The 22772-nt window shown below is 43.7% G+C and overlaps 1 protein-coding gene across 1 annotated transcript; it reads left to right on the forward strand.

The window, feature by feature from the left end:
• The first annotated feature begins 10082 nt into the window (after positions 1–10082).
• Positions 10083–16517, forward strand: LOC142485043 (keratin, type II cytoskeletal cochleal-like). Its single transcript, XM_075584280.1, has 9 exons — positions 10083–10600; positions 11304–11512; positions 12192–12252; positions 12542–12637; positions 12954–13118; positions 13235–13360; positions 15192–15412; positions 15688–15716; positions 16114–16517. Exons 1-9 carry the CDS (start codon positions 10181–10183, stop codon positions 16299–16301), a joined length of 1515 nt encoding a protein of 504 aa, XP_075440395.1. The 5' UTR covers positions 10083–10180; the 3' UTR covers positions 16302–16517.
• The last annotated feature ends 6255 nt before the right edge of the window (positions 16518–22772 follow it).

Below are 22772 nucleotides of genomic sequence, written 5' to 3' on the forward strand. Positions count from 1 at the left end.
TCCACATATTGGCCAAATAGGAACTCTCTGCGACCTCCAGAACTGGAGATACAGAAATGCACTTTAAAACATTAAAATACATGCTTATAATGAAACATGGGAACAGGGGAACATACATTTTCAAGGTACAACAAGGTGCAAACCTCATTCCTGGACCGCAGTCCAGTTAACCTCTTGTCTCTCTTGTGAGGTTAGGGGATGGCTATATGGGGTGCAACCCCTTTAATACCGGGCCATCCCCTTTCTCCCTCTAAAGATACGTCCACCTCTATCCGGACACTGTTGACCTCCTGTTGTGAGGCATTCAGCTCTATACGAAGTGTGTGAACCTCTTGCTGGAAGACTGTCATCTGCTTCAGTGCCTCCTCATACTTCCGCTTTAGCGTAGCCACCATTTTATCAGATTGGCTCTGCTTTTCATCCATGGCAGAAATAGTAGCATTTGCAGTATCTAGCTCAGTCTTGAGATCATCCAATTCTGTCCTGGCTAAAGAGTAAATTGTGAGCACATCTTTTTGTAGCCTCACGTTATTTTTCTGTAGCTCTGTGTAACCATCTTCCTTTTGTTTCAATTGTTCACGGAGCATATCACAGTCATGCCTGGCATTTTTCAGGGCATCTTCAGGGCTGGTCAAGGGATCGTCACTCACTGGTTCCGGCTCCACTTCCCTGGGATGGTTGGTTGAGGGTTCCTCACTGTTGGCACCGGACAGACACTTCTTTGGGGTACACGACTTCTGCCTTGGGCCCTCTGGATATTCGGTTAACCGCGGGATGAATTCTCCATTTTCTCTAGGCTGCAGGGCAACTCGGTCCCCCTTTTCCTCCACAGGATCTGCGGACGTGTCTGTTCCTTCCACGGTAAGTGAAGAACCGCTTTTCTTTTTCCGCTTTTTTGTTTTGGATGACTCCGTCCTATCAGGAATACTGGGGTCTCCTTCTTTATTTGATACTTTAGCAGCTTCATTATATACGCCAGGCTTTTCTTGCAGTTGCTTTAACTGACAGAAATATTGGGTGATCTGCTGCTCCCGCTCTGTCTCCTGTTGATCATATTCGTCATCATAGAGGGCGGTCTTTTCTGTTCGTGCCGAGTTCAGGCACCCCCACCATTCTTGGGGTGTTTTGTGGGTGTGACTCGGTTTGGGTTCCCCGTAAGAGATGTCTTCCTCTTTATTGGACTGGAAGGGCCACTCTTCCATGGGGTAGGGTTCATTACAGGAACGCTGCATCTTGTCCTCCATTTTTAGGCTATCAGGTGTAATTTTCTTCCTGACCTCAGGAGGCGCTATTGCAGCTGTTGTCACTTTATTTGCTAGAACCCCCAATTGTGGTAGTCCTACAGGTGGGCATATTTTGCTTGTAGAGGTCGTAGCTCTCACAGGCATCTCTGTAGACTTTTTCTTTCTTGGATAAGTTTTACAATATCAGCAGTGCTGTGCACGCATTTACTCTTGTCAGGTATACAGGATGTGCAGTTGCTAGGTAAAAATGTCTATTTGCTTTACGCCATTTACTTGCTAGGAATAATCTCTCATTAGGTATGCTGGATGTGTAGTTGCTAGGTATAAACTTCTGTTTGCTTTACACCATTTACTTGCTAGGTGTAATCTCTCACTAGGTATGCTGAATGTGTAGTTGCTAGGTATAAACTTCTGTTTGCTTTACACCATTTACTTGCTTGGTGCAATCTTTCTGCTTCAACCAAATAATGTGATTTTCTGCTTGAGTTCAGTCTCAACTTTTGGTATTATGACATTCACTCTTCACACTTTGGGATACCTTTTACACCGTTCAGCAATTCCTTTTTTATAGTAGGCAATTTTACCCTCAGCACTTGTTTACTGAAAATTCCCCTGCTTCAGCACAGTCTTGCATCAATTTTCATATTTTTCTGCATATACTCCATTCACAACTGGTAGTCCTATGCGGTGTGGCAGCCTTAACTTGCAGAATCAGTACCGCTCATGGGTCACCATCTGTATTCACTGCTTCAGCTAAACATTTGAAAATAACAAACGACTATCCCTTTCAATGGCTAACTCACTTCTTGAACCCTGACTATGGCTGGAAGGCATCTAATCAGGCAGGTGGTGTTTGTTAATTGACTACCAGCAGTTAACCACCACACTGCTGGATTAGAGGCATATTTCCTGAACAGGGATAACTCCCCTGTTACATACCTCCCCTGTTTGTGGGAAGCTCAGGCTTGCCACGGCCAAAGCCCATCCTTCCACTCTCATTCTAGATATCTCTGTGACTTGAATGAGAGTGGATGGAGGAAGAGAACCCTCAGTCCAGCTGACATCGGAGCCCTTTCTCCAGTTCATTCGTGTCTCCTCCCGAAGGTGCTTGAGATCAGCACTCCTCAGTCGCTCGAGGAGGACTTTTTCTAAGTACAGTCTTTTTGCTGCGTGCGTGGTCATGAGATTTCCCTCGCGTCGGGTGCTCGTCTTATTGTAGGCAGACTGTATGGCAGCCGTTGCAGAGCGTTTAAAAACAGCCCTTTGAGTTTTCTGCTCTTGAAGCTGTCTCTCTGCCCTTTTCCCACTCAATGGGGTTGCTAGTTCAGCCTCTTTGGGGTTAAGTTGCAATTCCACACCCACTTCCAGAGAATGTCCCATCTTTTCAGCTTCATCAGCTAAGGATTTTTCTGGTTTTGATTCAGCACGTGTACCTTCTTTTGTTTCCTGCGATACAGCCAGTATGTATTGGTACGAAACGGGCTTGCTCCGGTACCTCCACTGCGGTCGCGCTCTTCTCCGCCGACGGTTCTCTCGGCTCTGTAGCTGGCTGGGCCTTGGTTCTTCCCGCATGGTTGAAACGGATAACTAAGGCAGCCTTGTCTTTTGTCTCCACCACCTCCGTTAGTGTTCCCACAGAGGCACACCGCGGGGTCTTGATCAGTGGCTATGGCTCGTTAGGCCACAGGTAGTACGTGCCGCATTGAGGGCATCGTGCCTTAGTGCTTGGGACCGCTCCAGGTATCCCGCAGTGGACGCACAGACACCGGAGGTATTCGTGGCCCTCCACCTCCACTACCAGTAAGCCTCCTGGAAGCTGGTAGATCGTGGTGCTCAGTTCGGACATTTTTAGCTCAGGGGTGGAACAGTTCAGTGTTTCAGCTCCTTGCTCCTCGAATGTCAGGCAGAAGTGAAGTTCCTCGCTCTCGCTTCCGGTCCCTCCCTTTGCTGGGGAGGACGCTTCTGATTGGCTCTCCTTATGCCCCCTCCCTCTGGTGGAAACTAGAGGCGGGGCACTCCTTCTTTCAGTGTGACGTGGCCTGGTTTGTTGACCAGTCACAGCACAGGTGGGTGGGCTTTCGCGCCGCTCCGCTCCTCTTGCAGGGGATCTGGGTTTAGCGCCAAACCCCTTCACATCTCCCGCCACATTTCTCGTACAGTCTCTTTGCACGATTCACTTGCGCGCTCCAGGATTGGCGGGAATCGCCATTTTAGTTCGGCTGCTAACTGCTGGGCCGTTGATAGCGCGTTTGTCGCCATTTTGGATTCTTCTTTGCTCCGCGGTGCACATGTAGTGACGGCCGCCATCTTCGATGAGCCCACCACATGTAAATGTGCACTACGCTCAGTGTCTACGGTGTAACACGTTCCTAGACACTGACGAACCTCCACTTGCTCCTTTACACTCTCTGGTGCTCTCTGCATGCTTTCTGACTGTGCCCACTGATATGAGGTGGCATACCCCAGGCTAGGCAGAACTCCTTACTCGGTGACTGTTCCTGCAAGTGCTCTGTGGTGCATTTTATGTGGGTGCTGGCTAGTGTACCGGGCATCTCCCTAAGTACGGGCGTCCCTACTTTTGGCCACTCATAGTGCGGGCCCTGGGCCATGGTCCCTGGACAAGTTAACAGGCTAACCCCCCCAGTTGCCTCACACTATCTGTCTCAAGGGAATAGAACAGCTATAGCTAGGCACCCATCTTACGCCACCCTCTTAGGGCACCCAGGGCGTACTGTGTGGGAGTCTACGCTCCCCTGACTACCCCTGGTATGACATGCCCTACTTTCTCCAGCACTTGCACGGAGAGTGCACTTCACTCTTCCCGTTCTGCTTCGCTGAAAGCCTGTCCTGTTTCTGATCTCAGCAGCTCGCCTCCAAATGTAACCCATATTCCCCCCCCCCCCCAGACACAGATGCCATATCTAGGGTGTAGTGAGGGCTGGCTACATGTGCTTTGGTGGTGCATACCTGACGGTAACAGGAGGGCCTGAGCTTCCCGCAGTGATGTTGGGGACACAGGACCAGGCTTCTGGGGTTGTTGCCTCCATTTCCTTAGTGATGCAGCGCCTCCATCCTCTATAACTTCCCAGGGATGTGGGGTAGGACCCGCATAGAAGAATAACCCTGGTCCCAGGGTGAATGCTCCAGAATCACACACAGTCTTATGTAAAATCAGCAGGTCTTTATTGTCTCTTATCTGGCACACAGCAGCAGCAGTACACGACAGGTTATATGCCCAAGGCACTCCAAAGGTACACCAGACCCCCTCCTCTTCTCCTCTCCTCCAGACTGTACTCCTGCAGGATGATCTGTGGGGGGCCTCAATACCCCCAATGCCCACCTCAGCGGGTATCCTCTGGGTGGGGGTAGATTCTCCCCCTCGCCCCCTCAGTAAGGTGAGGGGCATTGGTCCACTCTAGCTCTGCTCACTCTCCAAACTCTTAGGACCGTAGCCTCTCTCTTCTGGTCCCAGGGCAGAACTTCTCTCCTCCAACTCCCACATAACAAGCCCACATCTTCACAGGAACTGGCTACTAAATAGAGTCAGTCCCACCCCTCATGATGTCAGCAGGACCTCCCCTCTGTCTCATGCCTGCAGCAGAGTCAGGGGCCTGCATCTATCACTCAAGGCAGGGCATGAAGGGGGAAAACCCATGAATACTACTGGCGCCTGCCCTTAACAGGACTTACCACAGTAGGAGAAAGATATGTAGCCCGTTCTGTTTACAGGGGGCTACACACATAAGCACGTTGCAAAGCGTCGTAAGAGCGTATATATATATAATATTATATTATACTGTATAATATATTATTTATTATGTTATATAATATATATAATAAAGTATATACACTATATAATTTATGTGTGTGCTGCATATCTTATTGCCTGCGTAAAATATTTGGTGTATTTTAGTGTTAAAAATGCCTTCAGGAGCGGAACCTTTCATTTAAACAGTGTTCCTATGGCTTTATAATGATGCTAAAAATTGCACACTTACAATATAAAAATGATAAAACAGCATGTAAGTGTGCAATTTTTAGCATCATTAGAAAGCATTTATTTTGTACCATTGATCTGCAGGATGGATATTTTTCTTTATCTTTTTATGCCATAACCGTATCGACTTCTGAGTGGGAGTGAAACTTTGCCTATATACAGAAGATTTTACAGATCCAAGTTACCTGTTGTTGCCCAAAAACTACAACCATCTTGTGAGTAGGCTGCACATACTGTAAGAGCCAAGTCATTCACCACAATAATTCCAACTGAATCTGATTGTCTGCACTTAGATTGTTTCTTTGTTGTTGCTTTTCTCCCTCATGCTCCCCCTGGGTTGCGAGAATACATATCGACCATCTAGGACCAGTGAAGTTCCAGAGGGTCCGAGCAGGGAGTTGCAACCTTTAATAATAACTTTATTTGGCACTATTTGAGTCACTAAAAGTCACCAATAATTTATTGTTTAATATTTCACTTTATTAGTAGTGATCACTAGTATTATTTTAGCGCATGTTTCTGCACCATCACTCTGTCACTGGAACATTTGGGTAACAGTGATCATAACATGGTCTCATTTGAAATAAATGATCAAAAAACAGATTTCTTGGGTTCAACAAAGACCTTAAACTTTAGAAAGGCAGATTTTAATAAACTGAGGTATAATCTAGTAGTAATACAATGGGATGATGTTTTTGCAGGAAAAATTGTAGAAGATAAATGGACAGTGTTTAAAACATTGTTAGAAAAGCACACTTATCAGTGTATACCCTTGGGTAATAAGTATAAAAGAAATTAGTCAAAACCAATGTGGCTAAATAAACAGGTAGGGGAGGAAATGGACAAGAAGAGGAAGGCGTTTAGATTCTTTAAGTCAGAAGGGACGGAGACATCGTATCAGAATTATAAGGAAAGTAACAAAAAATGCAAAAGGGAAATCAAATGAGCAAAATTGGATAATAAAAAAAGGATTGCAATAGAAAGTAAGATAAACCCTAAAAAGTTCTTTCAGTACCTTAATAACAAAAAAATGAGAAAAGAAAATATAGGGCCCTTTCAGTGTGAGATGGGTAGGCAGATTATTGGAGATAAGGAAAAAGCTGAGGTATTAAACAAATTCTTTGCCTCTGTGTTTACCAGGGAAGAATCAAGTTCAATAGTAGCGCCACAGGAGGAAGCCACAACCTCCATATTAATGAACAATTGGTTAACGGAGGAAGAAGTTTTATAAGCGGCTTGATAAAATGAAAGTAAATAAGGCACCTGACCCCGATGGCATACATCCAAGAGTTCTCAAGGAGTTAAGCTCAGTAATAGCCAAACCATTATATTTAATATTCAAAGACTCCATTTCCACAGGCTCAGTACCACAAGATTGGCGTAAAGCAGATGTGGTGCCTATATTTAAAAAGGGAGCTAGATCACAACCGGGGAATTACAGACCTGTAAGCCTGACATCAATAGTGGGGAAACTACTTGAAGGTTTAATACGGGATAATATTCAGGAATATCTAATGGAAAACAAAATTATTACTAATAGTCAGCATGGATTTATGAAGGATAGATCATGCCAAACTAACCTTATTTGTTTCTTTGAGGAGGTAAGTAGGAATTTAGACCAAGGTAATGCAGTTGATGTGGTCTACTTAGATTTTGCAAAGGCTTTTGATACGGTTTCACACAAGAGGTTGGTGTACAAAATAAAGAAAATTGGACTCTAATAATATTTGCACCTGGATTGAAAACTGGTTGAAGGACAGACAACAGAGGGTTGTCATAAATGGAACATTTTCAGGTTGGGCTAAAGTCGTGAGTGGAGTACCTCAGGGATCGGTACTGGGACCCCTGCTTTTTAACTTGTTTATTAATGACCTTAAGGTTGGCATTGAGAGCAAAGTCTCCATCTTTGCTGATGATACTAAATTGTGTAAGGTAATAGAATCAGAGCAGGATGTTATTTCTCTTCAGAAGGACTTGGAGAGACTGGAAACGTGGGCAGGTAAATGGCAGATGAGGTTTAATACAGATAAATGTAAGGTTATGCATTTGGGATGCAAGAATAAAAAGGCGACTTAGAAATTAAATGGGGATAAATTGGGGGAATCTTTGATGGAGAAGGATTTAGGAGTGCTTGTAGACAGCAGGCTTAGCTATAGTGCCCAAAGTCATGCAGTAGCTGCAAAGGCAAACAAGATCTTATCTAGCAAACGGGCAATGGGTGGAAGGGAAGTAAACATAATTATGCCCCTTTACAAAGCATTAGTAAGACCACACCTTGAATATGGAGTACAATTTTGGGCATCAATCCTAAGAAAAGACATTATGGAACTAGAGAGAATAGAGAAGAGCCATCAAATTAATAAAGGGGATGGACAATCTAACTAATGAGGAGAGGCTAGCTAAATTAGATTTATTTACATTAGAAAAGAGACGTCTAAGAGGGGATATGATAACTATATACAAATATATTCGGGGACAATACAAGGAGCTTTCAAAAGAATTATTCATCCCACGGGCAGTACAAAGGACTCAGGGGCATCCCTTAAGGTTGGAGGAAAGGAGATTTCACCAGCAACAAAGGAAAGGGTTCTTTACAGTAAGGGCAGTTACAGTGTGGAATTCATTACCCATGGAGACTGATGGCAGATACAATAGATTTGTTCAAAAAAAGGTTGGACATCTTTTTAGAAAGGAAAGGTATACAGAGATATACTAAATAAGTATACATGGGAAGGATGTTGATCCAGGGATTAATCCGATTGCCAATTCTTGGAGTCAGGAAGGAATTTATTTTTCCCCTTATGAGATATCATTGGATGATATGGCTCTGGGGTTTTTTGTTTGCCTTCCTCTGGATCAATAAGTAAGTATAGATATAGGATAAAGTATCTGTTGTCTATATTTAGCATAGGTTGAACTTGATGGACGTACGTCTTTTTTCAACTTCATCCACTATGTAACTATGTAACATTATACAGGCGGATGTGGTCCTGTTGTTTTCTTGAGATCAAATGAGACGGGACAGGCCTTATATAAGGCCTGTGACGTCAGATTTGACTGTCAAATGACACATCTCCAATTCTATTGGATGGTGTTCCATGTGACAGAAATTCTTTTTTTTTTTAAAGGATGTGACGTCATGTAAAGTGAGGAAGCCAGCTAATCAGGAAGGCTGTGCTTCACTCCCTTTAAGATGACGTCACCAAAAACAAGATGGCTGCCATCACATGTTACTCAACCAATCGGATTGTGAGATATACCACATGAAGCTTCATATGGTATATCCCCAATCTGATTGGTTGTAGAAACCATGTGACAGAGTCCATTTTTTAAAAGGATGTGACGTCACTCACTTTCAATGACGAAAAAAGAAACACACCTGAGGTACCTGGGTACCTCTCCCTCTCCCACACACCCGGTCTCAGTACGCTTGTCTTGCCGCAGGGAGAGTTGATTCTGGGGGAGCATCACCAGTCAGAATACTAATCACACGTGGCACTCTGACGCTATGAGTATGATAAGTTTGTGAGCACAGGCGTAGTGGCGCAGTACATCAGATTCACCGGAGGGAGTTTGTGCTGCACGATCTTAGAGTGAAACCTATAACAGCCACAGAACATTACGACTACATGTGTGTAAGAGGCGTGTTAATATTACAATATTATTATTTGTACGGTTAAGTATTTGAGTCGTTCAATTACCTCAACAAAAATATTCCCTGTGCCGTCTGTAGAACAGAAATTGCAATCAAAATGTCAAAAATCACCTAACCCCTGGGGTGCCATTTCGGAGGTTTCCTGTTGCTCCCCGCAGCCACTGACCAGCAACGCCAGTCTCCCGCGGGGGGATCTCCCAGCGGACCCAATACCTGGAACAGTGAGCCCTGCTTTGTCTGTATCTCAGGGGGGCTTTTTTGGTATACAGGTGTCTCCTTGCGTGCTGTTTGTTTGAAGGTGTGATTGATGGGATATATAACACTCGTCACTTCAATTAGGAAATCTCTTCTCTTTCTCATTATTTTTTAATAACATCTTCGCATGCAAATATTAATCTGCAAATTTAATATTGTCAAAAACCTTGTGAATGTCTGTGGGTGGAATATTGACACATTCACCCCTCTCTACACATGACATACAGGTATCAGATCCATCCTCTCACCAAGGGGAGAAAAGGGGAGAGAAATAACTCAGGGAAAATGTGTGCGGCCGACCCAGGGCCCTCAGGGAGAAGGTTCCGCTGAGTCAGAGGGCTGAAGAACTGCAGATCCGTGTCCCGGACCACATGTCTCACTGGGCCCAAGGCACCAGCATTGTCTCTACCCCCTGTCACTGATCCTGTCCTCTCAGGCCTTGCAGATTATTTTGATGCTAGTAAAAGGTGAATAAATGACACAGAAACACAGAATAGATACAATGCATTATAATACGCGCGTCATGTAACTCCTCAGTGACTCCTCCTACTGACATTCTATAAATGGGAATCACAGGGCAAAGAACCTGATACATTGTCACAAAGAGATTTCACATGAAAATTAGGAACTGTTGGAAAAGTAAAACACAGCAGAAATGTTAAATAAGGCCACTCCTATTATAATTACTGGTTAATATGTTATCACGGAGGCTTCTTTCTATAATCTCTCATACATTGTTTCTGTAAATGAGACATTTAATGCAATGTTTTATGGGGAAATAGGTCGCCACTAGTAAAAGCGTTGCTGCTTTGATAATGTGGCTGGGTTATTGTACCCTATGAAAGTAGGAGGAAATGATGCCACCAAACATCAATCATAACAATGGTCTTTTACGTGAGCGGCAACACCCACTTCCAGTATAAAAGGAGCAGATACTGTATCTGTTCTAAAAGAAAAGGACTACTTTACACCTGCTGTGCAGACTGCACTTCCTATTATCTCTATATCGCCCCCTATAGAGGAAGCAGCATGCCTCATCAATCTACCCACTGCAGCTCTGGGCCCCAGCACTCCAGCTCACACTCAGCTGTATTACCTAAGCATGGCGGCACCCACAGCATCTGCTCATATTCTTCTAACAAAGTCGCTTCTTGTCACCAGGCAAAGTCTGGCTTTAGCAGTAAAAGTGCCTGTAGTGCTGGTTCCAGGGGACATAAGATCTCAGGTGGAAGTTGCCATTCAGGGAGAAGTGGACACGGATATGGATCTGGTAGTGGATATGGCATTGGGGGATCATTTTGCTCTGGAGGCATCACCCCTGTTACCGTGAACCAAGGTCTCCTGTCACCACTCAACTTGGAGATTGACCCAAACATCCAGAGAATGAGGACTGATGAGAAGAATCAAATCAAGGGTCTCAATAACAAATTTGCCTCCTTCATTGACAAGGTAAGATCATTTTACATCACACATATATGGGGACAGACGGTAGCATGTACATGTCCTAATAACTCTGGTTAGAGAACGTGTAGCATGAAATCAGTGTGACACAACGTGCAACAGGGAGATAAATAGTTACTGACGGTTATATGGGAATTAATCTGTGGGGTCAAAACATTCACTTTGCTGCAGTATATCCTGTAAGGTCACTTCATATTTCTGTAACTTAGTGGGACGGTGTCATTAATCAAACAGGCGGCACAGACTGTGGTGTGTGGCTCTTACTGATGGTACTGGCTCATATTTACTAAGTGGTGCAATTCCATAACACGTCTTCACTTGAATAGACCATAAGGTGTCTCCCAGCACCAGAAGGGACCTTATAGAATGACACTGCTCAGTAAGTAAGAACTGTATGTGCCACTTTCTCAGCGGTTCCCACCCAGTGACAGTGTCACACATTTGATGCATGTTTCTTACTTGGCTGCAGTGTTAAACTCAAACATATGCGGAAATATACAAAGTAACACAATTACAGAGGCAGTTACGGCTTAAATAGTATATTCTTAGCCCATTTATATGTAACAGAACCCGTTGGCTTATGTGATAAAACAAAACATTATTGCTGCATCTTCCAGGCAAACTGCAGAATATTTTGCTGAGATTGTTTGGCCATTTTTATGATTATTATTGTTTCTCCTACTTGCTTTAGGTGCGATTTCTGGAGCAACAGAATAAAATGCTTGAGACCAAGTGGGCTTTGTTACAGGATCAGAACACTGCAAGGTGTCAAATGGAACCTCTCTTTGAGGCTTTTATCAGTAACCTCAGGAGACAGCTGGAGAGTCTAACATGTGAGAGAGCGCGCCTGGATGCAGAAAGGAACAGTATGGAGGAGACCGCAGAAGACATGAAGAGAAGGTATGTTCTAACTTACCCTCAGTATGGGATATTTATGCTTATAGTCTACTATATTTTGTTGTTGTAGTTGTCTGTTTGCTCTGCGTTTGGACACCCCTTAAGATATCGTAACCACATTTTGTATGGTGGTTCCTGAGATGAACGAGCAGGTTAATGTTAATGTCTGGATACAATTAGATACATTCTACTTGTAATTTAATGAGTTATTGCAATTTCTCTAAGCATGTGAGCCACTGGGTGTTGTACCTGGTCGGCAATGTATCTGAGGATATCATAATGCACATAGCCTGGTGGCAGATAATAAGAGTCAGATAGCTAAAAGGTTTACACTGGAAGCAGACGGGGAAAGAGAGGAAGTCAGTTGGCGCCCAAGGAGAAAATAATAATACTGGAGAAGGAGAGAGAGGCGGAAAGAATTGGGGACATTGTAAGGAATTAACGGAAAGTGGTGGGAGGGAGAGGGATTGTTTTTTAGGATTCACGAGTAACACCGGGTACTTTTAGCTATATACATATACACATAGATTGATACATACACACATACATACACACACATACACACACATACACACACATACACACATAATATAACACAGCAAAAAATATTAATAATACAAAATATTCCACCAGAATGAATATACAACATACAATATGATAAAATCTAACATGTAATTCCCAGATATGAGGAAGAAAACAGCAGGCGCATCGCTGCAGAGAATGAATTTGTTGGGCTAAAGAGGGTAAGGCCATAGGGAGATTTGTCACAATTAAGCTGAATTACATTATTTGAAATTAAATACAGACTGCACAAAATACTGTAAACACACACACACACACACACACACACACACGCACGCACGCACGCACGCACGCACACACACACACACACACACACACACACACAGATACACACATATACACACAGATACACACACATACACACAGACATATAAAGACACACATACAAACACACACACACACACAAGCACACACACGCGTGTCCCCATTTCACGTGTCTCTTCCCTGTAGGATGTTGATGCTGCTTTTATGAACAAAGCGGAGCTGCAGGTTAAGGCGGATTCCCTGACTGATGAGATCAACTTCCTGCGAGTTCTGTTTGATGCGGTAAAACCTCTGACACGTTTCTGTTACTTTCTTGTTTAACGGACAATAGGTTATTGATATCCAGCTACATAAGCATTATATATGTGAGACATAGGAGGTTATTGATTATAATGAAATAGTGCTGATCGGGGCACTAACACGTGGAAACTCCAACTGAAGGTAATAAGAGTTTGTGTGTAATAGTTCCCCGATCGGCACTATCGCAATTTAAGGAAAAGGGGTATATTTATCAATAAGTCTCCCAGCTACAAACCTGTCCCAAACCCAGCGCAATAACACCGCACAAGCACAATATTATCATGTGTCTACGTTACAGGAAATATCTCAGCTTCAGGCCCAGATCTCAGATACCTCAGTCATTGTCTCCATGGATAACAGCCGGGACCTGGACATGGGCGGTATCATTGCTGAGGTCAGAGCTCAATATGAGGACATTGCTAACAGGAGCAGGGCTGAAGCAGAATCCATGTACCAAACAAGGGTGAGTCTATTACAGGCAGATAACATCACAACTAAAACCAATCCTCATGCACATCGGGCGCACAAAATCCTGTGATATAATTTCCATATTTATAACCAGTCCTGTTTTATCTCCAGTTTGAGGAGCTGAGCATGACTGCCGGGAGAAATGGGAATGATCTGCAGAACACCAGGAATGAGATCGCTGACCTCAACCGAGCAATTCAGAGGCTTAAGGGAGAGATAGAGAGTGTGAAAGCGCAGGTAACACACACACATATTACACAGGCACACACACTAATAGCTTTCATTATAAAGCCATCTAGCTGTATTACCTTTTATAAACAATAAATGAATGTGAAGAAAATGTATAATATTCAATAATATGTTAAAGCGAAGATCCCCCCCAAAGCAAGAAAACAAACAGAAATAATAACATGATCCGACAGTTTAATAGTTTATGTTCTGCTGATCTTTTTCTAACTTACATTTTTTGTTGAGTTTTCATAAGAGTTTTGCTTTACATAATGTCACAAACCATGTAAAAGTTACGTAATTGCTAATAATCATTGTGTGACATTATTATCTCTCTAAGATTTGGTGAAACGTTTTAAAAGGAATCAAATTTGGGGAAAAAATATCTCAATTTTGCAAATTCATTAGGACAGTTTTGCACATTTCTGGTTTTCACCTGATTATTATGTCACTGGTCTCAGCTCTTACCAGGGAGCCTCTGTAACCTTAATACGAGTAATTAGCAATGCTCCATTTAACCTCACAGGGAGGCAACGGAGCAGCAACTGATAACTGCCCTTCTGTTTGCTTCATCAGGGTGCTGGCCAACATACCCAGGCATGTCTCAGAGTCATCAGGGTGCTGGCCAATATACCCAGGCATGTTTCTGTGCCATCAGGGACTGGCTAACACACCCTGGCATGTCTCAGAGTCATCAGGGTGCTGGCCAACATACCCAGGCATGTCTCAGAGTCATCAGGGTCATGGCCAACATACCCAGGCATGTCTCAGAGTCATCAGGGTGCTGGCCAATATACCCAGGCATGTTTCTGTGCCATCAGGGACTGGCTAACACACCCTGGCATGTCTCAGCATTATCTGGGTGCTGGCCAACATACCCAGGCATGTTTCTGTACCATCAGGGACTGGCTAACAGACCCTGGCATGTCTCTGTGTCATCAGGGACTGGCCAACACACCCAGGCATGTCTCAGAGTCATCAGGGACTGACCAACATACCCAGGCATGTCTCAGGGTCATCAGGGACTGACCAACATACCCAGGCATGTGTCAGTATCATCAGGGACTGGCCAACATACCCAGGCATGTCTCAGGGTCATCAGGGACTGACCAACATACCCAGGCATGTCTCAGAGTCATCAGGGACTGGTCAACATACCCAGGCATGTCTCAGTGTCATCAGGGACTGGCCAACATACCCAGGTATGTCTCAGAGTCATCAGGGACTGACCAACATACCCAGGCATGTCTCAGTGTCATCAGGGACTGACCAACATACCCAGGTATGTCTCAGGGTTATCAGGGACTGACCAACACACCCAGGCATGTCTCAGGGTCATCAGGGACTGACCAACATACCCAGGCATGTCTCAGAGTCATCAGGGACTGGCCAACGTACCCAGGCACGTCTCAGAGTCATCAGGGACTGGCCAACATACCCAGGTATGTCTCAGGGTTATCAGGGACTGACCAACACACCCAGGCATGTCTCAGAATATTTTCTGTTTTGATCAATTCTAACATTTGTGTGGAAAATTAGGAGATATCGGTTGCTGAAACATTGCGTCCCTGTGCTGTGAAAAAGACATCTAATATGCGCTGTTGTTAAGATAACAAAGGTTACCCCGGTAAAAGCTTATCCCAGTGAAATAATAAATAATTTAAAAAATACGTCTCCATAGGATGTTAATGTTGCCCTAGAACACTCCCTGCCCGGGCACACCTCAAACAGGAAACAGTTACGCCGGCTACATCTGTACGTGTAACCGAGAGACGTTTGGAGTAACTAGTAATTAGAAACTTGGTTTGATTTTCTGCCATTATCACCATGTGTTCCCCAGCGCGCTGCACTGGAAGCCGCTATAAGTGACGCTGAGGGACGGGGAGAGGCGGCTGTCAGAGATGCCAAGAATAAACTGTCTGAGCTGGAGAATGCTCTGCAGAAAGCTAAGCAGGACATGGCTTGCCAGCTGCGGGAATACCAGGAGCTGATGAATGTGAAGCTGGCTCTGGATATTGAGATTGCAACTTATAAAAAAATGTTGGAGGGAGAAGAGTGCAGGTAAATGTAATATCTATACACACCCCTTTATTCCTCTTACTGTGAGCATAGAAAGAACTTACACACGTCTCATACATTATATTGTAATACCCCCCTGCTGCAAATCTCCCCAATTATATACATTGTGTGCTATTAAATACAAGCCTAAAGCATGCCTGAGAAATGGGATAAAACACTTTAATAAACATTCACTCATCTACAACAGAAGACACACATCATAATGTTTAATCTTCATGGACCAATACTCCTACTAATAATTATTATGTTTGTTTCAGGTTGGGTAAAGACGGCTCTGTTAACATCTGTAAGTGACTCAAAGTTTTCTTGTGTGTATGTGCTAAGGGGGTGTAAGATTATTCCTAAACTTGGGGTTAAGTTTGGCCTCTTAACTTTTCCATAGTCTTCTAATTTGTCATTTCTGACACTCTTTTATAAGCACAATAACTGAATTAGAAAGACAATTACATTCTGTTTTCTTCTATTAACCCATTACTAAAATCTAACTTCCTATTATTAGAAGTAAAGAAGTGTAATAGCTCACTGACTCCCATTTAATTAATTTGTGGCATAAGCAAGAACAAACTGTCCTTAAGCATGAATACCCGTCACTGTAATTATAATAATAATAATATGTTACGTTATGTCCCACACATTCCCAATCACACTGTTACTAAGTGACACGTACGTTACATTTCTTACAGCCGTGCTACACTCTAGCACTGGGGGAAAACACTGCGCTGGGGGGATGTCCCACGGTGGAAGTGGACATCACCATAAGAGCGGATGTAGCTCAGGCAGCGGAAGAAGCATCAGCCATGTCTCCAAAAGCAGCCATTGCTCAGGGCCTGGATACAGCTGTTACACTGGGGGCATCGCTTCCAAGCACTGACAGTAACTGCCGGGCTCATTATTTACCTGCCATTGCTGCCCCAGTGCAGGAAATCTTCTACATAGCTAAATGTGTCTCTATTTAATGACTCTGCTTGTATCTATATTACATGACACAGTGGGCTCTGCTGAATACTTTACTGGCACATAATGTAAATGTAATCATCGCGGCTTTTCTGTGTCTCTGTCTCTTCAATAAACTGCTGTTTATCACCAATGTTTCACACACTTATTTCCTGGTGTATGTTCATAACTGGAAAAGTAATAATTATTACTGACTTGTGACGAGGAACAAATGCTGTACAGACACATAATGATTCACTGCACAGAATGTAACATTGTGATCAGGTGATGTGTCTCGTGTGGTACACCAGTCAGTAACAGCTGAGAATGGGCACGTTCGTGGGGTTGGAGTCTGACACCGGGGAACAGGGTGAGGGTCCGGATCTCCCAAATCCAGGAACAGGGAACACTCACTTTCAGGGATATTCCGGACCACGTGGCCGTAACTACATAAGCGATCTGAATAGAAAATGAAAGAAAATATAATTTCTGCTTCCCGCTCAGATCTATTCTCGCGGTATTTTCTCCTCCATAGGGATACACCCACCCCCTCACTTGCCGCCGTTTTGCTTTGGCAGGGGAAGGTGCAGATTGAGTAGGAGTAGGCTCTAGGTTCTGCTCTTGAATTTATTTTAAAACAATTACAAGATAAAAGAAAAAATTCAACATGAATAAAGCGCGCAGAGGAAAGGGGCAGCAAGAAATGGAGGTCTTTATTCTGTAATCTGGGATAGCGCAGATCCAGTAACGTGGTTAAACTACAGAGAGCGCCATCTACTCCCAGCTAGTATACAGCCAATCATTTCCAGTTATTTTAGCACAGTTACATTACACCGGTTTTGGGTAAAGGGGATGGCACACACATAGCGGTATATGTATCAAGAGGTGCGTGTGTGCTTATGCAAATATAAGTGAATGTGTCTCTGATTCTGTAATGTAAGTGAATGTGTCTCTGATTCGGTAATGTAACTGAATGTGTCACTGATTCGGTAATGTAACTGAATGTGTCTCTGATTCGGTAATGTAACTGAATGTGTCGCTGATTCGGTAATGTAAGTGAATGTGTCTCTGATTCGGTAATGTAACTGAATGTGTCGCTGATTCGGTAATGTAAGTGAATGTGTCTCTGATTCGGTAATGTAAGTGAATGTGTCACTGATTGGGTAATGTAACTGAATGTGTCTCTGATTCGGTAATGTAACTGAATGTGTCTCTGATTCGGTAATGTAACTGAACGTGTCACTGATTCGGTAATGTAACTGAATGTGTCGCTGATTCGGTAATGTAACTGAATGTGTCTCTGATTCGGTAATGAAACTGAATGTGTCGCTGATTCGGTAATGTAACTGAATGTGTCTCTGATTCGGTAATGTAACTGAATGTGTCTCTGATTCGGTAATGTAACTGAATGTGTCTCTGATTCGGTAATGTAACTGAATGTGTCACTGATCCGGTAATGTAAGTGAACGTGCCTCTGATTCTGTAATGTAACTGAATATGTCGCTTATTCTGTAATGTAACAGAATGTGTGTAACAGGGGACTTATCCCTGTTCAGTAATGTGCCTTTAATCTAGCAGTGTGGTTGTTAACTTCTGGTAGTTAATTACTAAACACCACCTGCCTTATTGAGATGGCTTACAAAAGCCTGTCTGTTCAAACAGGAAGTGAGAACTCTTTAGCTGACACCTGAGCTGAACTTGGAGACACACTTGTTTTGAGCTCTGCCAAAGTTAGCAGAGCTGCTTTCAAGACACAAGGCCCAAATAAGACTTCTAAACCTGGATGCTGATTTTCTGTGCACGCTCAGTGCGGTTCCAGGAGAGCAGAGAAGCTTACTCTACAGCTGATAAACAGATAAGACTTTCATTATTAAGAGACTGCTTATACTGTATCTGCTTATTTTCATGCTACAGTATGTTTGGGGCTGGGGAGAAATGCTTGACTAGGGAGATGTGAATTGGTTGCATAGTGTTTTCACTAGAATTACTCAACAAGTGAATGGAAGCTTTGTTCCCCCCCCCCCTGTGTTTGGATAATTTTCCTGATGAAAAGGAACATAAATATAAACATAAACATAAATAATAAAGCCTATTATAATTTCACGTTATAAAGCCTCCTAATTGCGTACCTCTGTGAACGTCCGTCCACATATGGTGTCAGAAGTGGGATAAGAGGTGTCCTTGTAGTTAAAAAGGACCGGAGTTTTTATGTGAAATTTTTTGTTATGTTTTTTTGCCTACAAACAGTCTAAACAACTTGGGGGGAAAAAAACCCCTCATGCAGCAGAGATCAGAGTTAAAGGTACACACACCACTGAAACTTACACTGCACTGAAACTTACAAAACCACAGATGGACTCTTTTCCCCAATCCCAAGAGACTGCTGAAGCAGGTAAACCTTTAATTACCTATCACAAAGTGTAATACGGTCATTGAAATAGGGATTTTGCCTTCTAGCCATAGTCAGGGTTCAAGAAGTGAGTCAGCCCTTAAAAAGGGATAGGTTTTTCTTGTTTTCAAAAGTTTCGCTGAAGCAGTGAAAACAGATGGTGACCCACGAGTGGTACTGATTTTTCAAATAAAGGTTGCCACACCGCATAGGGCTACCAGCTGTGAATAGAGTATATGCAGAAAAGTGTGAAAATTGATACAAAGACTGTGCTGAAGCAGGGGTATTTTTAGCAAACAAATGCTGAGTGTAAAATTGCCCTATAAAGAAAAAGTTTTTTCAAAGCCAATTGCTGAGTGTTGAGTCCACTGCAAAGAATGTTTTTTTTTCTGCAAGTAAAAAAGTATGCCTATTATCTTGGGAGCAAAACAGACACCCAAAGTGTGAAGTGTGAATGCCATAATACCCAAAGGTGAGACTGAAAATTACTGAACTCAGGCAGAAAACCAAATTCTGTTGCTGAAGTGGAGGGATTCACCTAGCAAATAAATGGTGTATAGCAAATAGACTTTTTTTACCTAGCAACTGCACAATCTTTTATACCTGATAAGAGAAAATGCATGCACAGTACTGCTGATATTGAAAAAAAAAAAAAAATTACCCAAGAAAGAAAAATCTACAGAGATGCCTGTGAGAGCCATTACCTCTACAAGCAAAATATGCCCATCTGTAGGACTATCACAATTGGGGGTTCTAGCAAATACAGTGGCAACAGCTGCAATAGCGTCTCATGAGGTCAGGAAGAAAATGACACCTGATAGCTTAAAAATGGAGGACAAGATGCAGCATTCCTGTAATGAACCCTACCCCACGGAAGAGTGGCCCTTCTAGTCCAATAAAGAGGAAGACATCTCTTACGGGGAACCCGAACCGAGTCACACCCACAAAACACCCCAAGAATGGTGGGGGTGCCTGAACTCGGCACGAACAGAAAAGACCGCTCCCTTTGATGATGAATATGATCAGCAGGAGACAGAGCGGGAGCAGTGGATCACCGAATATTTCCATCAGCTATTACAGTTGCAAGAAAAGCCGGGTGGATCCAGTGACGCTGCTAAAACTTCAAATGAAGATGGAGACCCCAGTATCCCTGAAGGGACGGTGTCATCCAAATCAAAAAGGAAGAAAAAGAAAAGCGGTTCTTCACTTACTGTGGAAGTAACAGACACGTCCGCAGATCCTGTGGAGAAAAAGGGGGACCGAGATGCCCTGCAGGCTAGAGAAAATGGAGAATTCGTCCCACGTATAACTGAATATCCAGAGGGCCCAAGGCAGAAGTCGTGTACCCCAAAGAAGTGTCTGTCCGGTGCCAACAGTGAGGAACCCTCAACCAGTCATCCCAGGGAAGCAGAGCCGGAACCAGTGAGTGACGATCCCTTGACCAGCCCTGAAGACGCCCTGAAAATTGCCAGGCATGACAGTGATCTGCTCTGTGAAGAATTGGAAAGGGAAAAAAATAATAATGCTGAGCTACAGAAGACTGTGCTCGCAATTTACTCTGCGGCCAAGAGGATCTCAAGACTGAGCTAGATACTGCAAAGGCTACTATTTCCACCATGGATGTAAAGCAGAGCCAGTCTGACAAAATGGTGGCTACGCTAAAGCGGAAGTATGAGGAGGCACTGAAGCAGATGACAGTCTTCCAGCAAGAGGTTCACACTCTGCGCATAGAGTTGAATGCCTCACGACAGGAGGTCAACAGTGGCCGGATAGAAGTAGACGTAGCTCAGAAAGAGGTTCAGACACTCCACAGAGCACTGGATGCCTCACATCATGAGACCAACAGCTACCGCACAGACCTGGAAGTTTCCAGAAAGGAACTACACAGTCTCACTGAGGAGCTGGACATTTCAAGGAAAACTATCCTACATCTTAACTTAGATCTCAAAGTCTCTCAGAAGGAGCTTCAGAACTTAAACCTGGAGATGGAAGTCTCACACCAGTAGACAGCCCGCCTCCAAGCAGATGTGCAAAAATGGAAGGTGGACTGCAAGGAGGCCCTGAATAGTTCAGAGACTGAAAAAAGAGAAAATTTAAGATTAAAAAAAGAAAATTCTGAGTTGACAGAATACGTCAAGGGAAAGAATGAAAAGCTGCAGGCTCTTAAAGAAATAAATAAACTTTTGAAAGAGGAAATGTTTGAAGCAGAGCACCGACTGCAGAACCAACTGCAAGGTCTGCGTACACACCTCCAGTATGCTGAGGAGAAGCAGCAAACTCTGCAGGAAGAAATCTGCAGGCTGCTAAGGAGGTACAAGCGCTGCAGGAACGTCTGAATACCCAGTACGTCCCCACAGAGCAGTATGAGGAGCTAAAGGCCACGCTGCATGTCTTCAGAGCATCATTGGAGGCGGAGCTTCGATACCAGGTGACTCTGTATGAGAGGGAGCGTGAGAAGGCTCAGAAACTGGAGCAAGAGCTGGAGAGACAGAGAGACTGTTCCATTCTCTTGAGTCAGTACACCAAGGAGAAAACTGACGCAGCGGCAACCTTGACGACAAAAATTACAGAGCTCCAGAATATGAAGGAGACTCTGATACAGATTCCTCCAATACGGAAAAAGGTATTGGCACTGCCCAAGCACCAGTATCCCACAGTAACTAATGCCCGTGAGGACAAGGGTACAGTGAGAGTTGGGGACTCCACGCAACTTCAAAACAAAAATATGAAGTTTGAGCCACCAAAGAAAGCACTAGCAAAACCTACAGCTGCCCAACAGGCAACAAACAGAGGTAGGAGTGCAGAATCCTTAGCTGAAGAAGCTGAACTGGTGACTCCGTGGTGTGGAGAAGCTGCAGAAAGACTGCTTCAAGAGCAGAAAACTCCAAGGGCTAGTTCTAACTGCTCTACAACTGTTGCCATACACTTTGTCTACAAAAAGAGGAGTGCCCGACGCAACAGAAATCACAAGACCGCGCCAGTCGCAACATGGCCGCCGGTACTCCTGGGGCTACACTGCGCATGCACGAACGTACGCAAAATGGCAGCACCCTGGCACAGATGTCGCCGGGAACCCCCGACAACTCGATCGCCCCTGCAACTGCCTTATATGGGGTACCCGCTACTCTGCGCAGGTGAGGAGGGCCACTGCTACATATACAAGAGAAGAGTATCTTAATCTGAGTAAATAAAGACTCAGCAGGGAAAAAAGCAATTCTTCCCGCCATTTACAGAGGCCGTGCGCTTCCCCGAAGGCATTTACATTAAATCTCGGAGTTACCGCGCGAGGCCTCTGTAAAATTCCCTTACCTTGGCTTCCAATGACGCGTCTCCATGGCAACCCGGTGTCAAAGGAAGCCGCGGGGTCACGTGACGTCACGTAACCCTGCAGCGTCATTTGATGCAGGAGGGCGCAGACTTAAATGAGAAAAAGGCTGGGGTATTAAAAAGATCCCGTGTCATATGTTCACATTGGAAGATTTTCCCATTTGGTAACTTCTTCTGAATGATCCTCTTTTACAATCATTTTTGTTGGATTCACCAGAGGGGAAACTGGAAAAAATGTGTATGTTTTTGTGCCTGATGGAAAAACCAAAAATATAGTTTTCCAAACAGCATTAGAATAAAAATATATATAAAAAAAATTTAATTGAGAAACTAAAAATGTAATTATTCATTTATATCTCTCAGTATTTTCTGGTTTCTTAGAATTCCCGAGCAACACTAATATCTTTAATTCAGCATTAAATCTTATTTTATCCCCATCCCCATTAATGTCATTCTTTACACACAGATATGGAGTGTGCAATTTGAATCCACTTCTTCCTTATTTGTTAGAAACAACCTTTTTTTCTCATTCTGCGTCCTCGTCTCATATGAACCAGGCCTGTTACAGTAGTAAAAGGTTTATACGTTTTTTCCCTTTTTGTAGAAGATGAATCACGTGAATCCCATCAACAACGAGGACTATAATAAAGGTGAAAAATATAAAAATGGATAAATATACAATATTTTATAGTT

Source organism: Ascaphus truei, unplaced genomic scaffold (genome assembly GCF_040206685.1).
Source record: "Ascaphus truei isolate aAscTru1 unplaced genomic scaffold, aAscTru1.hap1 HAP1_SCAFFOLD_526, whole genome shotgun sequence".
Lineage (NCBI taxonomy): Eukaryota > Metazoa > Chordata > Amphibia > Anura > Ascaphidae > Ascaphus > Ascaphus truei.

Bases quoted from the DNA above. Each gene is read 5' to 3' on its own strand.
- LOC142485043 (XM_075584280.1), top strand. From the start codon at position 10,181: ATGCCTCATCAATCTACCCACTGCAGCTCTGGGCCCCAGCACTCCAGC. The intron at 15,413-15,687 runs GTAAATGTAATA...TGTTTGTTTCAG, and splicing joins TTGGAGGGAGAAGAGTGCAG to GTTGGGTAAAGACGGCTCTG. The intron at 15,717-16,113 runs GTAAGTGACTCA...CATTTCTTACAG, and splicing joins AGACGGCTCTGTTAACATCT to CCGTGCTACACTCTAGCACT.